Source organism: Hemiscyllium ocellatum, chromosome 19 (genome assembly GCF_020745735.1).
Source record: "Hemiscyllium ocellatum isolate sHemOce1 chromosome 19, sHemOce1.pat.X.cur, whole genome shotgun sequence".
In the NCBI taxonomy this organism is placed as follows: Eukaryota; Metazoa; Chordata; class Chondrichthyes; order Orectolobiformes; family Hemiscylliidae; genus Hemiscyllium; species Hemiscyllium ocellatum.
The window spans coordinates 57,251,109-57,273,099 of NC_083419.1; the positions used below are offsets into that span (position 1 = coordinate 57,251,109).

A 21,991-nucleotide genomic window follows, 5' to 3' on the forward strand; every position below is an offset into this window, starting at 1 on the left:
CAGCGAGATCTTATGGAATTTTGTCCCCACTTCTGGAGCTAATATATTGAGATCCCCACGAATGGCCTCTGCCAACGGTTCAATCACCAACGTAAAAAATAATGGTGAAAGGGGACAGCCCTGCCGGCTGCCCCTAGAAATATTAAAATTGCTTCATCGTGCCCCGTTGGTAATGACCACAGCGCGAGGTACACTGGAGAGAACCTTTATCCATCTTATGAAAACTTTGTCCAGACCAAACCAATCTAGAGTATAGAAAAGGTACAGCCACTCAACTCGGTCAAATACTTTCTCTGCATCTAAAGAAATCACCAATCCCTGTATTGACTGCTGTTGGCATACTTGAATTACGTTAAGCAGCCTCCTAACATTATTGGAGGATCTGCGACCCTTTATGAAGCCTGTCTGATCCTCTTTAATAATAGAGGGTAACACAGTCTCCAGCCTTAACGCAAGAGCCTTAGAGAGGATCTTAAAGTCCACATTTAAGAGCGAGATGGGCCTGTATGAAGCACAGTCTTCCGGATCCTTCCCTTTTTTAAGGATAAGTGAAATATTGGCCCCTCTCAGAGATGGTGGGAGACAAAGATGACTGTATGAATCATTAAACATATTCAGCATCGGGCCTGACAGTATACTTATAAATTCCTTATAGAATTCACTGGGAAGTTCATCAGGATGGGTGCCTTTCCATTCTGAGGCTGCACTTCTTGCTCTGATAGTGGGGCATTGAGAAAGGACTGTTGTTCGGCAGTCACAATCGGGGAGCTTCTGATCTCTTTAAAAAAAAGGATTCCATTTTGACGTGCCCCTCCTCACAATTCTCAGACTGATATAACAGAGTAGAATCTCTGGAACGCTACATTAATTTTTTTTAATCATATGTAAGGTTCCCAGACCCTTCCCTAATCACTGTAATGGTTTGTGGGGCACTTCTCTTTCTGGCAAGGTATGCTAAGTATTTGCCTGGCTTGTCACCATGCTCGTTTAACCTTTGCTTTGCAAAAGCCAGCTCCTTCTTTGCCGTCTGCGTGAGCACAGAATTTAGTGTGGATTGCAGTGCCATAATCCTCTGTAGTTTGACCAACGAGGGTCTGTCAAAATAGGCCTTCTCGGCTGCCTTCAACCGTGCTTCAAGGAGATGTTGCTGCTCGCCCTTCTGCTGCTTCCTACTTGTGGAATATGAAATAACTAACCCTCTGGCATAAGCTTTGGCAGTTTCCCAGAGAACAGATGAGCTATCAACTGAGCCTATGTTAATGTCTAGGAATGCCCGAAATTCCCTAGAGAAATACTCCACAAACTTGCTGTCCATGAGAATAAAGGGGTCCATTCGCCAGTACCTTGAATTCACTGTAACATCCTTAATTTTAACCATGAGGTACACTGGAGCCTGATCATAGATGGCAATATTACCAATCGTACAGGATGCCACCAGATCCAGGGTTACCGCAGGGGTCAGAAAAAAAATCAATCCTCGTGTGACATCTGTGCGGATTGGAGAAAAACGTGAAATCCTTACCTGTAGGGTGGAGACACCTCCAGACGTTCACCAACCCTAATTCCCCACACAGACCCAATAACTATTTAGTTTGTGCAGAGGGTATCGAGGGACCTTTAGGCAACCTGTCTACTGTGGGGTCCATGAGGCAGTTTAGAAAAAGCATCTACCAAGAATTTAAGAGGATGAGCTGGGGGGCAATAAACATTTAAAATGCCATATTCTTTCCCATTTATCAAGGCTTTTAAGAATTACAAACCTTCCCATATGTGTCTTTAACACATTCCAGCAATTTAAATGAGAGATTTTTCTTTACCAATATAGACACTCCCCTACATTTGGTATTAAATGATGAAAAGTAAACTCGGTCAAAGCCATTCTGCTGTAATTTCAGATGCTCCTTGTCATCCAAATGTGTCTCCTGTAACAAAGCAATGTCCACCTTCTCCTCTCTAAGACTCAAGAGTACCTTCTTCCTGTTAATTGGTGAGTGGCTTCCCTTGATATTCCAGGTACACCATTTAATCAAATCATTAGCCAAAATCTTCTGCAATTACATTTAAATTCCAGAGAGGAGGAACCCGAACCACAAATTGCTGAGCCTTAGTGTCGCATGGTCCACCAAATATAAAAACTACATAAACTCAAACCACTACATTTAACAAACATGCAAAATTGTTTAAAAAAACCAACAAAAACCAGAAAACAAACCGACATATAAAGCGCCAATAGCGCTGAGTTGGGAAACTCACCCCCTGCCCGGAGGGGGCAACTATCCGACCCAAACTGCCCATATATAGGCATCTAACCATCTCAACCACCTTCACTTCTCCCAGCTAGAGCCACATCGCAAGCACAAGCTAAAAAGAGTAAGCACCCCATAGAATATCAATATGAATAAAAAAACATTCTTTCATTAAAAAAGGGGGGAATAAATACCCCACCCATCCTTCGTTATGTCCTAACTTAGAAATTTAAAATGTACATCTTAACCACCGCCAGACATAGTTTGAACCAAATTATTATCAATAGAGGAAAAAAAAAGGAAAAACAAAGCTCCAACTGGATTTCCTCCATTTTTTTTACAGAATGATAAACACATACCCAAGCAACAATATTTATACATACTACAATTGTTTAAGTTAGGTTAGTTTGTCCACAAAGTCTCTTGTCTTCTCCGATGTGTCAATGAGATGCATGGATCCATCTAAGGTGATCCGAAGCACTGCCGGATATCTCGGAGTACTGAATCCCAAGCTCCTTCAGTCTTCTCTTGACACCATCGTACGATTTTCATTTCTGGATCACCGCCGCTGAAAAGTCCTGAAAAAACATGATCTTAGACCCCTCGTAAATTAGGGCCTTTGGAATCTTCCCCTGGAGTCTTGAAGCCTCCGTGACACACTCCTTATCCCGGTAATGATGGAACTGCACCAGGAAAGGACAAGGGCGTTGACCCAGACCCAACCTCCGTGCTGCGACCCGGTGGGCCCTCTCTATCTTCAATCCTCTCATGCCAGTCTCCAAGTCAAGGAATTTCGGAAGCCAATCTTCAACACATTCCGTAGGCCACTCACCTTCCTTACTCTCTGGCAGACAGATGAATGATCCAAATGTTTTTTCTCCTGCCCCTGTTTTCAAGATCATCCACTTGGTCATGCAAATTATGAACCTGCGTCTTCAGGGCTTGGATCTCTTCCTTGAATGAACTGGCATCAGCTTCCACCGCTGTGACCCTGTGCTCCACCTCATCCGTCCCCTTCTCCAGGTCTCCCAGCTGCTGCTCATGCTTCTGCAACATGAGAGAGATTGGAGCCAGCTTCTCTTCAATCTGTTTCCCCCAACATATCGTGAGATTTCGAGAGATGGTTCACCAGGTCTTGGAGAGTAATCGGCTCTGAGGCTGCTGCAGGCCCGGCCTCAGATGCTCCTCCCTTCTTAGGCATTTCGGGACAGCTGAAAATACAGGTAAGCCAATTTTTAAATGTTTCTTGGGGCTCCACAATCTTTCCAACGCCCCAAGAAATCCTGTTGACCTCGATTGGGTGGGTTAAAGGATCGTCCTGCTGCAATGCAAAGCTCTGCAGTGTGATCTTCTCAGATCGCCGCCATCTTAGATCCCACCGAATAGATACTTTATCACAGATTTGTCAGCAGTAGTTTCCGTTTGTACATTTCCGTGACATGCTGGTCAGTTTAGTTCTTGTACGCAACTTACTGATCTAATTGTGCCTAATATAAAGAAAGATTTACATTTTTATCCCATTAATAACACCAGGATCTCCTAAAGCACTTTGCAGCCAATGACGTACTTCAGAATTACAACCTTTGTTGTAGAAAGCATGGCAGCTAATTTGTTCACAGATGCCTACTAAAACAGCAATCTAGTAAGGCTCAGATCATGCTTCAATGATAGTTGATTCAGTGTTTATCATGACACAGGGGAGTATTCTCTTGCTCTTCTCTCAATGTTGCAGACTTTGTCCCTCCACCTGAGGGGGGTCAAGTCATTTCGCAGGGAGACCTGGTGGCAAATCTGTCAACTGTCATTCATGTCAATCTTGGTGAAATGGGTTTCTTCTTGATCAGAGAATGTTACACTTTGAAGCACGGATTCTTCTGGAAGTGTGAGGCAGAGGGCCTTCAGCAACTTTGTTGGAGATGTTTCACTGAAGTGTTAACTGGGCTCATGAATTTAAAGTTCTTGACTCTTCCCTTGAAAATATTCAGCGATGATGTTTTAACTGGAGCTTCCAGAAAACCTTCACTGGCATGATGGTTCTTGAATCACAGCAACGCAATGTTAAACTTGTTGCACTATATAGCCTCTCAACTACCCTGACACCCAACCTTGTTGTCCCATATGCTATTAGTCCCATTGACGAGCTTTACAAACTATGGTTCTATATGTGAAAGACAATGTGGGATTGTGATCAAATAATGACTGAAAACAGTTGAGTGGTGAAAATAGCCTCCTTTATTCAGCAACTGCAAGTAGCGCAAGTTTAAGGTGGCAATTGAATCCCGGAATACAATTCTTTATAAGAGCCCCTTTATACACTGTTCTTAAGTATACTAAAATTCCATTACTGTGGTGTTACATTTCTTTTCAATAGGACACAGAGGATTGAGGGGCTTCTGTCCTGGGAGACAAACGATGGGTTAAAACATGTGCTAAGTGTTGCCTGTTACATCTGAAGGGATTAAGAAGTGTCTGTCTGATCTGCTTGCATAATTAAGAGGTGTTAATCCTTTTGTCATTTAAGTTAGTAAATGTTAGTAAAAATGATGGGCCGATATGCCCTAAGTAAGTTAGAAATTGTACCTGCACTTTATAAAATAAAGGATATTAAACCACAGCTGTCAGATTTGTTTTACTATTTGACAGTGAGTTTCATTCATATGTGTAATTTCACCTAAGTGCTGTTTTGACAGTTTGTTAAAGGGATAATGGCCCAGTTAAAAGGTATTAAAATAAGTCCATACTAACTGGGGAAACTGGTGTTTCAGGTCTGAGACACTGTTGGGATGGGCTGATTAATATTACTGTATAATGTTTCATAGAGACATATGGGCTGATAAGGTATGAAAATGCAGTAATGGGTTTGAAAAGGTTATTTTGATTAGAAAGGGTTGTTTTAAATTTGGTCCATATGATAGTAAAACATCATCTGTAAGAATAATAGGGTGATTATGGTAGGGGGTTTTAACTTTCCAAACATTAACTGGACTGGTATCGTGTTAAGGGTTTAGATGGAGAGGAATTTGTTAAGTGTGTACAAGAAAGTTTTCTGATTTCAGTAGGTGGATGTATCGACTAAAGAAGGGTAAATAGGCAACGTCTTTTCTCTGGGGTCGGGGAGTCCAGAACTAGAGGGCATAAGTTTAGGGTGAGAGGGGAAAGATGTAAAAGAGACGTAAAAGGTAACTTTTTCACACAGAGGGTGGTACGTGTATGGAATGAGCTGCCAGAGGAAGTGGTGGAGGTTGGTACAATTGCAACATTTAAGAGGCATTTGGATGGGTATATGAATAGGAAGGGTTTGGAGGGATATGGGCTGGGTGCTGGCAGGTGGGACTAGATTGGGTTGGGATATCTGGTCGGCATGGACAAGTTGGACTGATGCGCCTGTTTCCATGCTGTACATCTCTATGACTCTATACTACAGAACCGTGTTATAGCAAGGAGTTATGAGTGAATGAAACGGGAATGTGGTGTTTGCCTGAGAGTCGGTTAGTAAAAGAGTTATGAATTAATAAACATGTAGCACTTGTCAACCCCTGAGTGGGTTGAATAATAGATCCCTACAGTGTGGAAACAAGCCATTTGGCCCAACAAGTCCATACTAACCCTCTGAAGAGTGACCCTTCTGAACCCATTCCCCTTGTGCCTATACATCCCTAAACACTGTAGGCAATTTAGCATGACCAATTCACCTAACCTGCATACCTTTTGGACTATGGAAGGAAACCAGAGCACCCAGAGGAAATCCTTGCAGACACTGGGAGAAAGTGCAAATACCACACACAGTCACCCGAGGCAGGAATTGAATCCGGCTCCCTGGTGCCGTGGGGCAGCAGTGTTAACTATTGAGTCACCGTGTTGTCCTGGGTCAGAAAGGGGACCTAGAATACAATATCTCACACCAACTACAAACCATTGTGCCACTATAAAATAATTGGGAATACACTGCTTTATCAGTAATGGAATGCTCTTTCTGGTAAGTATTCCATCCATGCCTCTAACTCGTTTTGCTATCCAATAATCAGATCTAATTGCATCAGAGATCTGATTTGAGCTTCAATTAAAGGTAAACATGTGGAATCTGATTCCCTCCATTTTGGAATGGGAGTGACAGGATTTAACTAGATTTTTTCACAAAGTATAGCAGAACATTGTGTGGATATCTCTGTACTCATAACTCTCAGATTTCTCTTAAGGTAATGAAGTTGACATTTGTAACCAGTCTAAGTTTCACTTGTGAGATTTAGAGTCATAGAATCAGAGAGATGTACAGCTTGAAAACAGACCCTTCAGTCCAACATGCCGACCAGATATTCCAACCCAATCTAGTTCCACCTGCCAGCACCTGGCCCATATTTTGTTTGTTCCTAAGAATCATCACTGTGATGTAAATGGCTATATCATAATAACAGTAAAGGTTTAAAATGCCAGCTTGATTCCATCCATTGCATTCTTAACTGACATTTGCAGCAATCTAGCCGAATCTAGCTCAGTAAGTGTTTGAGGGAATGCTGCGTTGTCAGAATGGTGGTTGAATTCTGAAGGGGTTTGCTGAGGAATGGAATACATGAAGAAGACCGCCTCTATCTGTCAAGCTGAAAAGTAAATTTCAGTGTTAACAGGCTCATTGGTGTTTATTCCAATCATTTCCCCAATTTTGTTTCCTCTCCTTTTATCGCTATTCCATTCTTTATTCTTGGAAGTTGGAATCGTTTCTGTTTTGATCATTAGTGTATTGGAGAGCCTTATAATGTTCTCTGAATCTAATCTATGTATCATAGCATTATGCATTTTGCCTTTGATTCTTATAAATGAGTAGAGAGGTTGCATAGTTGTTTTTTAGATTTTGCATGACCCTTGAATGATTTGAATAAAGTGACTCATAAGGAGGGTGTTCTTAGAGTAATAGAACTGCATAGCATGGAAACGGACCTTTCAGTCCAACTCATCCATACTGACCAGATACCCTAAATTAATCTAGTCCCATTTGCCAGCATTTTGTCCATATCCCTCTAAATCCCTTCTATTCATGTACCCATCCAGATGCATTTTAAATGTTGTAATTGTACCAGCCTGTATCACTTCCACTGGTAACTCATTCCATATACACACCACCCTTTGCGTGATAAAGTTGCCCCTTAGATCCTTTTTGAACCTTTCCTATCTCACCTTAAACCTTTACCCTCTAGTTTCGGACTCCTTTACCCTGGTGAAAAGGCCTTGGTTATTCACCCTTTGTGTCCCTCGTGATTTTCTAAACTTCTATAAAGTCACCCCTCAGTCCATCACCCTCGAGAGAAAACAGCCCCAGCCTATTCTGTCTCTTCCTATAGCTCAAACCCTCCAACCATGGCAACATCCATGTAAGTCTTTTCTGAACCCTTTCAAGTTTCACAACATTCTTCCTATTGCAGGGAGACCAGAATTGCACATGGTATTCCAAAAGTGGCCAACGATCTTCCAACTCCTGTACTCAATACTCTGACCCATAAAGGAAAGCATACCAAACGCTGCCTTCACTATTTTATCTACCTGTACTTTCAAGGAACTATGAAACTGCACTCAAAGGTTTTGTTATTCAGCAATACTCCCCAGGATTTTACTATTATGTGTATTAGTCCTGCCCTGATTTGCCTTTCCAAAATGCAGCACCTCACTTTTATCTAAATTAAACTCTATCTGCCACTTCTTAATCCATTGGCCCATCTGATCAAAATCCCATTGTAATCTGAGGTAACCTGCTTCGCTGTGTGCGCTACACCTCTAACCTTTGTGTCATCTGCAAACTTATTATACGTTCTATGTTCACATCCAAATCGTTTATATAATTGATAAAAAGCAGTGGACCCAGCACCGATCCTTGTGGCACTCCACTGGTCACAGGCCTCCAGTCGAACCACCCTCTGTCTTCTACCTTTGAGCCAGTTCTGTATCCATGAGATCTAACCTTGCTAATCAGTCTCCCACAGGGAACCTTGTCAAGCACCATACTGAAGTCCATATAGATCACATTTACCGCTCTGTCCTCATCAGTCCTCTTTGTTACTTCTTCAAAGAGCTGTACTGTTTGTGAGTTGGAACACAATCTTACCACATTGTGCATTCACCATATTTGTGACTTCATCTGCATAACTAAGATGTGGAAGGACTATATTAAAGAGGACTGTTAACCATGGGAAAGCAGAAAGTATTATGTGTCTAACAAGTGAAACAGACAATATTGGAGATATTCTAAATATGCAACATCTGTGGACAGTGAAACATAGTTAATATTTCAGTTTGACCTTTCATCTTCTGATGATATGTTAACTCTGTTTTGCTATCACATACTGCCTGGCCTGCTGTGTATCTCTGACATTAACATTTTATTTCAGGATTCCAATGTCTGCCTTAATTTGCTTTTTGTAATTGTAGCTGACAAGATGCAATATTGCATGCTATTGAGTTTCTGTGGCAAGCCAAGTACAAGGCCAGATAAGAATGCATTATCATGTCACTAAACAGCAACTAGCAGAACCACATGAGACTGAGGTGGCCACCAAGTGTAGCAATTAAGTTATATCAAAATTTTACTTCGTCACTAGTTTACAAAAGATGTTTTGTGTAAGTCTGATTGTTTAAAGATCATCTCAAAGTAGTTACAATAATTGAAAAAAATGACAATTCAAGCAGTGGATAACCATGAGTCATGGGAACTCTGATTTGTCTTTTACAGCCTCCTAAACCAGGGTTGCTGAAACGAACCACACATTTGGGTGTGTTCTTTTTAACTTTTGCAGTTCAAATAAACCCTGATTAGCTATTCACTCTAGAAACTCAAGTGCAATGGAGAATGGGCAGGATAAGAGTTGAGGCAAAGGAGATCATCCATGATTGTATCACATGGCAGCAGGTTCGAGGGGCTGAATTGTCTACTCATGATGTATGAGACTATTGTACCATTTCATACCTTAAAACTGTCGAATACGTTATTGCAATAGACCATAGAATCCTTACAGTGTGGAAACAGGCCATTTGGCCCAACAAGTCCACACTGACCCTCCAAAGAATAATTCATTCCGTCCCATTCCCCTACCCTATTACTCTACGTTTACCCCTGACTAATGCACCTAATCGACACATCCCTGAACGCTATGGGCAATTTAGCTTGGCCAATTCATCTAACCTGCACATCTTTGGATTGTGGGATGAAACTGGAGCACCTGGAAGAAACCCATGCAGACTCAAAGAAAATGCAGACTCAAAGAAAATGAGCAAACTCCACACAGTCAGCAATAGTTTTTCAAACTTTTTATTTGTATAATCAGTACTTTTACTTTTTTCAGCCTCGTTTGAGCCTTTAACTTCAGATTCTTTGATGTGGACGTGCCCATGTTGGACTGGGGTGGACAAAGTTAAAAATCACGACACTAGGTTATTGTCCAACAGGTTTCTTTGAAAGTACACGCTTTCGGAGTACTGCTCCTTTGTCAGGTAGCTAGTGGAGCAGGACCATAGGACGCAGAATTTATAGCAAAAGATCAAAGTGTCGTACAAAGATCAATCGAAACCTGCATCCCCATTCTAAGTGATTAAAGGCTTAACAACAATTTAGGTTTGTTCAATAAATTGTATCAGTTGTATGACACTGACCTTTTGCTATAAATTCTGTGTCCTATGATCCTGCCCCACTAGCTACTTGACGAAGGAGCAGCAGTCTGAAAGCTTGTACTTCCAGATAAACCTGTTGGACTATAATTTCATGTTGTGAGATTTTTAACTTCAGATTCTTTTCATTTTGTTTTGAAATTTTTCTGTTTAGGAAATGTACCTTGTATATGGAATTGCAAGTAAGTACAGATTCAGAGTAGGTAAAAACAAAGACTGCAGATGCTGGAAACCAGATTCTGGATTAGTGGTGCTGGAAGAGCACAGCAGTTCAGGCAGCATCCAAAGTGCAGCAAAATCCACGTTTCGGGCAAAAGCCCTTCATCAGGAATAATCTATTGGAATGATATTTTAAAACCACCAATATTCTTATGTTTTTTTTCTTGAAAAGTATTTTCTACTATTGTAATCAACAATTTATCTTGCTTTTCTAGGCATTTCAGCTGAAGATCAGATCATAAATCCACAATTGGAACAATGAGGTTATCAGGTAAGAGATAATCAGGGATTAACTATATTGAATAATATTTACCTGCCAGTATTTGATTGCATTGCAGCAATGTTGAGCAGCGTGGCAACTATCTCAAATTAAATTTGACATGCTATAGAATTGCTCATTCAGTATACAGTTTTGTTTTGTATTGGTACCCTGCAATACAAGTGACTTTTGTGAAAAATGTTTTGAACAGATTTTGGGTGTGCTTTCAATGTGTAAGAGATACAACATGGGGAAACATTATTTTTGCATCAATGTTGTAATGCTTTTGAGGAGACTTGTTATCTAGAATATCCCAAAGTTATGAATGTTCAGGATCCCAGTGCTGATATTCTTGCCTTTTAAATATGAACAATAATGATGAAAATTTGAAAATTTGTTTTCAATATTATATTTAACAATGAACTTGACGCAAGTTCTTTGCATTGGCCAAGTTGCACAAGTTACCATCGTCACTGCGAAGATTGCTACATGAATGAATGGCATACATAAGGAGGAACTCCACTACTGGTCCAGCAACAGACTAGGAAGAAAAGATGGGCATTTTATGGCTGACTATAAGACTCACTATCATGCGATAATTTTGCCCTAATTTTGGGTGCAAACTATTGCAATTGTGTCCTTGAGAATGAGTCAACTTTTAGGTATGGTTTATTGATCTGATCCCATCCTATTTCAAAGTACCTAATTAATCCACTCTAAGGATTTTTGGTTGACTGAAATAATTAAACTATTTCAAAATTGAAACAAATTTGTTTTTGCATGTAAACCTGTAAAAGTTCTTAGCACATGAAGTCCTTGAATGCCTATATATTCCTCTATAATTCCTGTGTTGAGCCTGAGAGAGGTGGGAACCAAGCGATCTTAGATGGGGAATTATGATCCTGTTTCTGAGATGAAACATTGTTGAGTTTAATTTCTTACAGTTTATTTTCTTTCAAAATCATGCATAAACTATAAACTTTTTAAACAAAAATACAGCAATCCATGATGAAGAAAAAAGGCACTGATTTTAATTTATAATATGTAAAAGCAATGCATGTACAAACATTGAGAATAACTAGTGAATTTTGAGAAGATTTGTAGCTCAGGTTGATGTAAGTGTAAGCTAGCTCACTGAGCTTAAAGGTTTTTTCAGATGTTTCGTCACCATGCTAGTAATCTAATCGGTGAGGATCCCTGGTGAAGAGTTGGTGCTATGTTCTGCCTCTCTATAGCTCTTGGTTTCTTAAGGTGGGTGATGACATTTCCAGTTCTTTTTTTCAAGGGGAGATAAATAGGATCTAAGTTAATGTATTTATTGATGGAGTTCTGGTTAGATTGCCCTATCTCGAAGAATTCTCGTGCGTGCCTTTGTTTCACCTGCCCTAGGATATGTGTGTGTTGTCCCAGTCAAGGTGATGTCCTCATTTGTCTGTATGTTTGGAAACTTAGGGTCCGCTACATGTATGATCTTTGTTATCACTAAACGAAACAAATTAGACGAAACTTTCAAGACCATCAATAATATCCTTACTGGCATAAAGTTCACTAAAGGAAGAAAACAACAACAGACTGCCATTCCTAGATGTCATGAGAGAGTGAACAGCCAATGGGGAACATCACACCAGCATCTACAGGAAAACAACATAAACGGACCAAATATTGAACTACAGAAGCAATCATCACAACACCCACAAATGAAGCTGCATTAAAATATTATTTCATTGAGCCACCACACACTGCAGCACAGAGGAACTACGAAGAGCAGAGGAAAATCACCCATACAGCGCAGTCAAAAAGAACAAAGTACCCAATGAACACAGTCCGCCGTTTTCTCAGCAACAAACCCAAACAAGCAGATGAAATGCGTCCAGAAATCCTAGCCACTCTCTCCTACATGAAAAACATCTTGGAAATGACTGCCAGACTGCCCAAACCTTTTGGCATCATGGTAGCCCCAAAACCCACCAGCACACTTAAACAGCAGCTAATGAACTTGTAAGACCCTATACATACAACAAGCAAAACTAATGTCACTTATAAAATACCGTGCAAGAACTGGAACAAACACTACATTGCACAAACAGGCAGAAAACTAGCCACCAGGATACATTAAGATCAATTAGCCACAAAAAGACATTGAGAAAGTGAGGATGCTGGAGACTAGAGTCGAAAGTATGGCACTGGAAAAGCACAGCAGGTCAGGCAGCATCCCAAGGAGTAGGCGAATAGAAGTTTCAGGCATAAGCCCTTCATCAGGAATAAGTCTCATTGCTGATGGAGGGCTTATGCCCGAAACGTCAATTCTTCTATTCCTCAGATGCTGCCTGCCCTGCTGTGCTTTTCCAATACCATACTCTCAACAAAATGACATGATCCACTCTCACTAGTATCCTTACTTACAGATAAGGAAGGACATCACTTCGACTGGGACAACACATCCATCCTAGGACAAGCTAAACAGAGACTCGCATGAGAATTCCTAGAAACACGGCATTCCAACTGGAACTCTATCAACAAACACATTGACTTGGACCCCATTTATTACCCTCTGTGAAAAAGAACAGGAAATGACACCACCACAGGAAATGATATCACCAATCCAAGGAAACCTAAATACACACACAGAAAGTGGGTCACTAACACCAGTGTTTCACTGGAGGCTCACTGATGATGTTACCTAGTATGGTGACGAAATGTCTGAAAACAAACCTTCCAGCTCAGCAATATCCAGGATAATGCAATAAACCAGAGAATGAAAATATATATTTTAAATGCAAAAGTCAAGTGCCTGTTGGAAAAATTGCTGTTGTTCATTTTTAAATAATTTTTCCAGTATTATATGCAAAACTCTCAATTCGAGTATGTTCAACTGTTTATGCTTGTGCTTCAGACTTCTTATTGATTGGAATATGGATCATTATTTTTGAGAAATTTAAATAGCAGTAATGGAATTGAAGAATGTTCTCTGTCTATAGTGATTTGCTATTGTTCAACTTGGAATTCTGATGGGACAAGTGGCTCATTGCTTAATTAGCAAGTGTGTTCAGGCAGGCTTTCACTGGCACCAATAATACAGAGGTGCTTATGAATTTGACATTTTACCACCGGAATTGGTTCGAAAATAAGCCAAGTCCCAAGTTTCCTGAAATTGAGGGTTCCTTCTTCTGAGTGCTGTCTCCAGCGGCTAGAGGAGATTGTGATTTCAGTGGGTGCAGAACTACTTCCCTGTGTCCACCTCTCGCCACCTACAAACACGTACGTGCACAACATCATATTTAGGGGTCTAGTGAGTCAGGATTCAGTGCAGTGTGAGAATTTCAGCAATAGGTATTGGTGTGAGTTGCTAATTATCTATCAAAACCTGAAGCTGCTGTGGTCTGGGTCTCCTTCCGTGAAGACACAACTGTTTTGCTATTTGAGGAGTTGTAACTGGTGCTGAACATTGTATAATCATCAACAAATTTCTGAAGTGCTCTTGGAGGAAAGATCATTGAACCAACTAGAAATGGTTGAACGTGGTACACCACCTTGAGCAGCTTAGAGTCATAGAGCCCTACAGCACGGAGGCAGGCCTAAACTGGCTATGCCAACTAAAATGTCCATCCAAGCAAACCCCATTTCCCTGCATTTGGCCCACACTCTTCTAAACCTTTTCCTATCCATATATTTTTCCAAATGCCTCTTAAGTGATCCAGCAGAGGGTGACTGAGAGCTTCTGCAGTATTGTGGAGGAATAGAGACAAAGAATGATCAAATGTCGTTTTGGTTCGTTCTTCTGGGGCTCTTCTGTGGTCCTTTTGTAGTTGAAGAGCCCAATGTGGTGCATTTCTTGAATGAAACCTTCAGGGAGTCTTTGAAATGCTTCCTTTGTCGTCCTCTCATTCAAGCGCCTTTTTGCTTTGTTTTGGTAGTCAGAACTGAGGCATCCTAAGCATTTGGCTGGCCCAATGGAATTGGATGACCATGGCCCCAATACTGGTTATTGTTAGCTGCTTCAAAGACACTGGTATTTGTACAGCTGTCCTCCCTGCTGATCAGAGAATCCATCTCCAACAAAGTTTGTTACTTATTAAGAGTCTTGAGCTGACTTCTCTGGGCAGTCCATGTTTTGGAGCCATGTACAAGAGCAGGAAGGATCACGTCTTATATACACTAGGATCTTAATATCAACCTGAATGTCAGTTGTCAAACACTCTCGTCCTTTAGGCACCTGAAGGTGATCTTGCAGATTGAATGTGATGTTAAATCTCTGCATAAATGTCAGTCTCAAATGAGAAGTAGCTTCCCAGGTGGTGAAGTGTTCCACATTTGGAAGAATTTCTGTGTTGATCTTTAATGGAGGGGTGGATTGAAACTTGACCTGGAATGGTTTGGTAAAGGATTTGAGGCTGAGACCGTTTCTACAGTATGCTTCCGTAAAGGCATCGAGGAAGACTTGAATATTCTTAACCAAGAGAGAAGAGATGACATTATCACAAGTGAGGTCGGAGTCATTTTCTTCTTGGATTTCAATTGGTTGAGGTTGAAAAGTTTTCCGTCAATCCTCTCGACAATGTCCCTAACCAGTGGCAAGCTTGTTCTTGATAACATGAAGATGGTGGTGATGAAGATGGAGAAAAGGATGGGAGCAATATTGTGCTTGTGAATAAGAAGTTGTAGCTCGTTAGCTTTGATTCCACAATTGGTTCTTGACTTCCTTTGTTGTTCTTTGTAACTCTGTCTTTGTTGCTTGATGAGTTCTATTTGCCTTGCCGGTGTGTTTTACTAAGGATGGAAAAGTTTTTTCTTGTTAATGAGGCACTGGATAATATAGTCATGCTTGTTGAACCAATCTTAGTGTTTCCTGGTCTTGTAATCAATGGTTTCTTCACAGCAATCAGTGGAGGCTGTCTTCAGCTCTTTCCACATTCCATTCACTCCATTAAAATTAACCCTTTGAAGATTTTAGTGAAGATATATTGGAAGTTTGGTTGGCTGCTTGGCCATATCCCTTGAATGGATTTTTAAAAAAGCAAATTCAGAAGCTGATTTTTAATACCAATATACAGTACAAAAATGTTACTGAATTTGAAATTACGGTTAGTAGACCTTTAGCAGACTATTCTGGTCTTTTAACTCCAGCAGTCTTGTATTATGCTTGTGCACAGTGTTGCAAAGTTTTTTTTTTCTGGATCTCTTTCAGTATTATTTATCCATTTCTGATTGAAACACATTGAAGATATCTCCCAGCATCTTCTTTATGGCAAGATCATGCGTACACTCCAAGACCATATTTTCAATGATACTGTAGTTATAGAGTCGTAGAGATGTACAACATGGAAACAGACCCTTTGGTCCAACCTGTTCATGCCGACCAGATATCCCAACCCAATCTAGTCCCACCTGCCAGCACCCGGCCAAATCCCTCCAAACCCTTCCCATTCATATACCCATCCAAATGCCTCTTAAATGTTGCAATTGTACCAGCCTCCACCACATCCTCTGGCAGCTCATTCCATACATGTACCACCCTGTGAGTGAAAAGTTGCCCCGTAGGTTTTTTTTATATCTTTCCCCTCTCACCCTAAACCTATGCCCTCTAGTTCTGGACTCCCCGGCCCCAGAGAAAAGACTTTGCCTATTTACCCTATCCATGCCCCTCATAATTTTGTAAACCTCTGTAAGGTCACCCCTCATCCTCCGATACTCAAGGGAAAACAGCCCAGCCTGTTCAGCCTCTCCCTATAGCTCAAATCCTCCAACCCTGGCAACATCCTTGTAAATGTTTTCTGAAGCCTTTCAAGTTTCACAACATCTTTCCGATAGGAAGGAGACCAGAATTGCATGCAGTATTCCAACAGTGGCCCCTAACCAATGTCCTGTACAGCCACTACATGACCTCCCAACTCCTGTATTCAATACTCTGACCAATAAAGAAAAGCATACCAAACACCGCCTTCACTATCCTATCTACCTGCAAGACTCCACTTTCAAGGAGCTATGAACCTGCACTCCAAGGTATCTTTGTTCAGCAACACTCCCTCGGACCTTACCATTAAATGTATAAGTCCTGCTAAGATTTGCTTTCCCAAAATGCAGCACATTGCATTTATCTGAATTAAACTCCATCTGCCACTTCTCAGCCCATTGGCCCATCTGGTCCAGATCCTGTTGTAATCTGAGGTAACTCTCTTCGCTATCCACTACACCTCTAATTTTGGTGTCATCTGCAAACTTACTAACTGTACCTTAGTTGTATGTGTGTGTTTTGAAACCTTGCAATGTAGTCAGCTTGGTCATGATTTTACTTCAGGATGCTACAACTGATATCAGAAGTTGAAGCTGTTTGTTTTCTTTTTCAGGTTCCATAAAGTTTTTAGTGGCTGGTGTTGTATTTTTGCTTGTGGGTTATTTCACACTACAAATATTTGAAATCAAAATAGATGCAAATTTGGGAGCAATACTTGGTAAGTATTATTGTTTTTATATATGCCTGGAAATATTGCATTTTCAGTGTTAAGGTCCCAGACCAGACTCCAAATTAGGATACAGCTTTTGATGAGAACCTAAATTTTATCAAACCCATTCAGAGACCAATATTTTTTCTTGTCTAAATTAGATATAGTTTGAAATTCCAGTTACTTACTAAAAGTGCTGCAAGGTTCTGTGGTTTTTAGACAGACTACATGTTGCTGTATAAGAATCAGCGAAGCAAGCAATCTGCAGCATCTGTTTTCTAATCTTAACACTCAGAATTGACATGTGATAGTCATGAATTAACAGGCAATGTGTGGTTGAACACACTGAACTGTACATTAGATGGTAAGTGCAAACAAGACACCTCCTATAGAAGCATTCAAAAACTAGTGGACTTCATAATTGCTTCATAATTGTGTGTCCCTCATGAGGGTCTTCAGTCTTCCCCTTCAAAGATGTAGCCTATACTTTTTCCTCAAGACTCACTGTAACTTAGACTGCCTCAATAATTGGTCATGATCTTGTTGGTCAGTCTTCTGTGATTGCATCCTACTCAATTTGCATGGCTGCACTCTAGCATCTAATCACTGGGGCATAATTCTAGGTCTATGGCTGATGGCTTCCTTTCAAATCCACTCCACTGATAGGCACCCGAGGCCTCCACTGAGCCCCAGTTGCTCAGCAGCATGGTGCTACCAAATGGATCCAAGAAGTTCTCTGATCCCCAACAGCAAAGATCCAGCCATCAGCAGCACTATTGGTACACGGAGCTTTTTCTGTGACCCTACTTGACTTTTGACTCCTTGTTTATTAATTGCTGATCACTGACCCTCAAATTATTCCTTGTACCCTATTTAAAACTTCCCAACAGCATCTTGCCCTGTTCTGGAAAAATCAAATGTAGCTACTATTGGCGTGTTCTGTGTCTTCAATGCTTCAATCTCTAACAAGCTATTGTTCTTCAGGCTGCTAACTTGAAGAACACAGACATAAGAATTGATTTTTATCACAGTATAAAATAGGGTGTGAGGTTTTGAACAGAAGGTGTAGATAGTAAATTGGTTTCCATCACTAAAGTGAGCTAACTAGAAGTCTGTTGTAAGTTGAAATTGCTCATGCCGCTGAGAGATTACTTGTGAATTCAAACTTGTCAGTGATTGCATTTTGTTTTCTCTTTAGATAAATGTTTAGGTAAGTTTGCCTCCTATTCATTCCCCTTTCCGTACCTTGGTCTGAAAAGAAAAATGTACAGGGCTACGGGATGAAGACAGGAATGGCAGTAGGCAATTCGAGAGCTGGTGCTGGCATGACTGGCCTAATGGCCGCCCCGTGTGCCATAACAATTCTACATTTTATTTCCAACTTTGACTGTGGCTGGCTACCTTGGCAGGTTACAGATAAACTGCAGATGCTGGAATCCAAAGTAAACAGGCAGGAGGCTGGAAGGATGCAGCAAGCCAGGCAGCATCAAGTGGTACAGAAGTCGACGTTTTGAGTGTAACCCTTTTTCAGGACCCTCCAAAACGTTGACTTCTGCACCTCCTGATGCTGCCTGACTAGCTGTGTTCTTCCAGCCTCCTGCCTGTCCACCTTGACAGGTTAACAGTTTAATTGCTAGAGTCCAGTTAACTGCAGAATCGTCTGTAAGCAATTGCTTCCAGACACTAGGGATCAGGCAGAGACTCATCCCTATAATGTTTATTTTTTCTTTCTCCCAATTCTCTATGAACAAAATATTATAAGCAACATTGTTTAATTTGTTTACGGAATATTAAACCAGCATTTATTGCCCATTCCTAATTGCCTTTTAGGAAGTGTGATCGATTGCCTTTCTGAACTGCTACAGTCCTATGGGCTGTAGGTACATCCAAAAGGCTATTAGGAGGGGCACCATGCGATGGTTCATAATTTGTAGAGTTGGAAGTCCATAATTTTAATGAGAGACCAAGTTTGGTTGACTGTGGTTTTAAAACTGCAAATCACCTGTAAGTTAGAAGTGGAAGAAACTAGTGAGAATAATATTAACAGGCTTTAACCGTATCAGGTTTTTTGCATGGCTATGGAGCATCCAGAACTTTCCCAGGTGTAAGATCCCCTTGCTGTTCGGTGGGACAGCTTCATTCCAAATTAATAGAAACTTTCATAAAGGTGCATAATGGTCTAAAAATATTTAGAATCTAATTTCAAAATGTAAGCTTGCAGAATGTGTCTTCAAATCAGTAAACTAATCATATGGCTAACAACCATTTAATGTTTTAATTTTGCAGCCAGATCAGAAGTTGAAGCGGAAGTAAAACGTAAGTTTACGTTATAAAATAATGCTAATATTGGACACAAAAATGAAAAACATTTGAGCTGCAGCAAGAAATTGGCTTATCTCAGAAGAAACATGTGAATTTAATTCAGTTATCTTCCAAAGAAACTTCACTAGCTGGAGTGCTACACCATACATTTGTGTGTGTTTTTGGAAAGTTTTTCTGGAGTGTTCTGCAACAGTTTTAATGCTTTGCTTAGATCCAGTTTTAACTGCAAATGAAGCACATTGATCTATATTGCACATATTAATTCAATTCTGCATTGGCCTACTTCCAAAGTATGCAGCCATGCACGTACCTTGAAAGTGTTGTGGTATTAAGTGATCTTCCAGGTTCAAAGGAAACCGGATTCCCTATCACAGGAAGCTGAAACTTGTCCAACAGAAGGATTAAATTTTGTCACTTCAATGTGCGACTTGCCATGACTTAATTTAGAACACACTAGATCTTCAATTTATGAATGTTTGACTTCAGAAAGTTCATACTTTTGAATGCAATCCCATATAGGTGATATAATTTTAAAGATCTTACAAGTAAATACTTCTATATTGTCCTACATTGTGGTCTGACTTGTGGATGGACTCACAAATGGAATCCACTCACAATCTGGGGACTGCCTGTAAAGAGCATCTTCTGCCTCAATGATGCTCCATTTACAGTTCCATGTCGCCAAGGGACTACTTAAGCTGAGATTTTTCATGTAGCATTTGTTTCTTCAATCTTAAGTGAACTAAGTATCTGTACAGTGTGTAAAGGTACCAATCTACAACTGCAGGTCCACTTCTCTCAATCCCCCAGAGCCCCCAGCCCTTTTTCGGAGCAGCTTTCTTTACAAGCACAGCAGGTTCAACATTTGCCATTTTACTTCCTCTGTCCTCACTGGTCAAGTCCCAAACATTCCTTCAAGGTGAACCTGTAATTAATCTATACCTGCAACTTGGTATACTGTGCTTAAAAATGTGTGGCTGGAAAAGCGCAGCAGGTCAGGCAGCATCAAAGGAGAAGGAGAATCGATGTTTCAGGCATAAGCCCTTCTTCAGGTGTACTGTATTTGGAGAGGTATTGGCCTAGTGGTATTATTGCTAGACTATTACCTGGGTGACGTTCTTGAGACCTGGATTCAAATCGCGTCATGGCAAATTTTGAAGTGTGAATTCAATAAAAATTTGAAACTTGAGTCTAATGAAACCATTGCTGATTGTCAGTAAAAACCCATCTGGTTCGCTAATGTCCTTTAGGGAAGGAAATGGCTGTCCTCACCTGGTTTGATCTACATGTGATTCTAGACTCTCAGCAATATGGTTGGCTGGGTAATTTGGGGCCGAAAATAATCACTGGCCTGGTCAGTGACATCTACATCCCATGAATGAATTTTTTTTTAAAAAATGCTTCTCTCTCAATACAGTCTGTACATTAGCAAGACCAAGTGTGGATTGAGCGACTACTTTGCAAAACACTCTGCATGCGGACTGTAATCATGTCCCTGAGCTTCTGGTTGCTGGCAATTTCAATGATTCCCTTGCTTTCGTGCTGACATCTGTCTTTGAATTAGTATTGCTGTGTAGCTCAGTGTAAGATTGAGGAGTAGAACTTGGTCTTTCAATTAGTATTTTGACATCCTTCTGCACTCTACGCTGAGTTCACCAATTTTGGTCCATATTCTGTAACCCCATTTTGTTTCCTTTTCTTTGTAGATGACAGTTTTAATTTACTTTCTCTTACTTTCCTTTTGCGCAGCAACTGTTCATTCTTCTGCTATTCAAAACTTCTGGACACATTTTTGACTCTTTACTTGTCTCATTAGTAATTCCTTTAGCTGTACCCAACTATTATATGCTGATTGAATGTTTCCACCCACCTTCCTTCCCCACCCATGATCTCTAATTTTTCCTTTCGCTGTTTTTCAACCCTAGCGTATTTAACATGATTAAGGTCCATTACATTTCTAACTTTTCCCAGTTCTGATATGTCATTTGACGTGAAAGTGTGTTGGTGTCTTGTCTGAAGAACTGATTTCTGATTCTGTTCGCCGAGCTGGGAGTTTGTGTTCCAAACGTTTCGTCTCCTTTCTAGGTGACATCCTCAGTGCTTGAGAGCCTCCTGTGAAATGCTTCTGTGATGTTTCCTGCCGCTTCCGGTTGTCAGTTGCTGTCCGCTGCAGTGGCCGGTATATTTCTATCAACAAACACATCGACCTGGACCCAATATCCAGAAACATCACAGAAGCGCTTCACAGAAGGCTCCCAAGCACTGAGGATGTCACCTAGAAAGGGGACGAAACGTTTGCAACACAAACTCCCAGCTTGGCGAACCGAACCACAACAACGAGCACCCAAGCTACAAATCTTCTCCCAAACTTTGAACTGATTTCTGATTTTTTGATACTTCCAGCATTTTCTGTTTTCATTTCTAATTTTTAGCATCTAGGGTTCTTTGTTCTTATAATGTGTAAAGCTCTTTTGTGACAAATGCTACTTGGCTTTTATCTTGGTTGAATGGCTTCATGATTGAAAAAGGAGAAAAAAGTGTATAATGCTTGACTGAAAATTTGTGGTTTGTGTGGATAGGAAAACATTTTTTTGAAACTGTTTTCAAAACTTTGTCACAGCAACAAAGCCACCAAAGTACAAATGTGGTCTCGCAAAGCCTTGTCCTGAGAAGCATTTTGCGTTCAAAATGGCAAGTGGAGCAGCAAATGTTGTTGGACCCAAAATCTGTGTTGACGATAAAATGTAAGTATTGATTTGCTTCTGCTTCAGTATTGCATGGAATCTATGTTCTGGTGTGTTGTACCTTGAAATTTAGTCCAATGAGGCATTCTCATGTCCATCGATTTTCATTCCTGT

General features: G+C 40.6%; 1 protein-coding gene across 3 annotated transcripts in view; it reads left to right on the forward strand.

Annotated features, from left to right (window-relative positions):
- LOC132824992 (protein FAM3C-like) overlaps positions 1-21,991 on the forward strand; it is a 52,090-nt gene that overhangs the window by 18,443 nt on the left and 11,656 nt on the right. For all 3 annotated transcript variants that reach the window (XM_060839946.1, XM_060839947.1, XM_060839949.1), the window contains 4 exons: positions 10,328-10,383; positions 16,716-16,820; positions 19,098-19,127; positions 21,754-21,877. In XM_060839946.1, coding sequence (XP_060695929.1) covers positions 10,371-10,383; positions 16,716-16,820; positions 19,098-19,127; positions 21,754-21,877 — 272 coding nt within the window. In that variant the 5' untranslated portion in view covers positions 10,328-10,370. The remainder of the gene's footprint in view (positions 1-10,327; positions 10,384-16,715; positions 16,821-19,097; positions 19,128-21,753; positions 21,878-21,991) is intronic.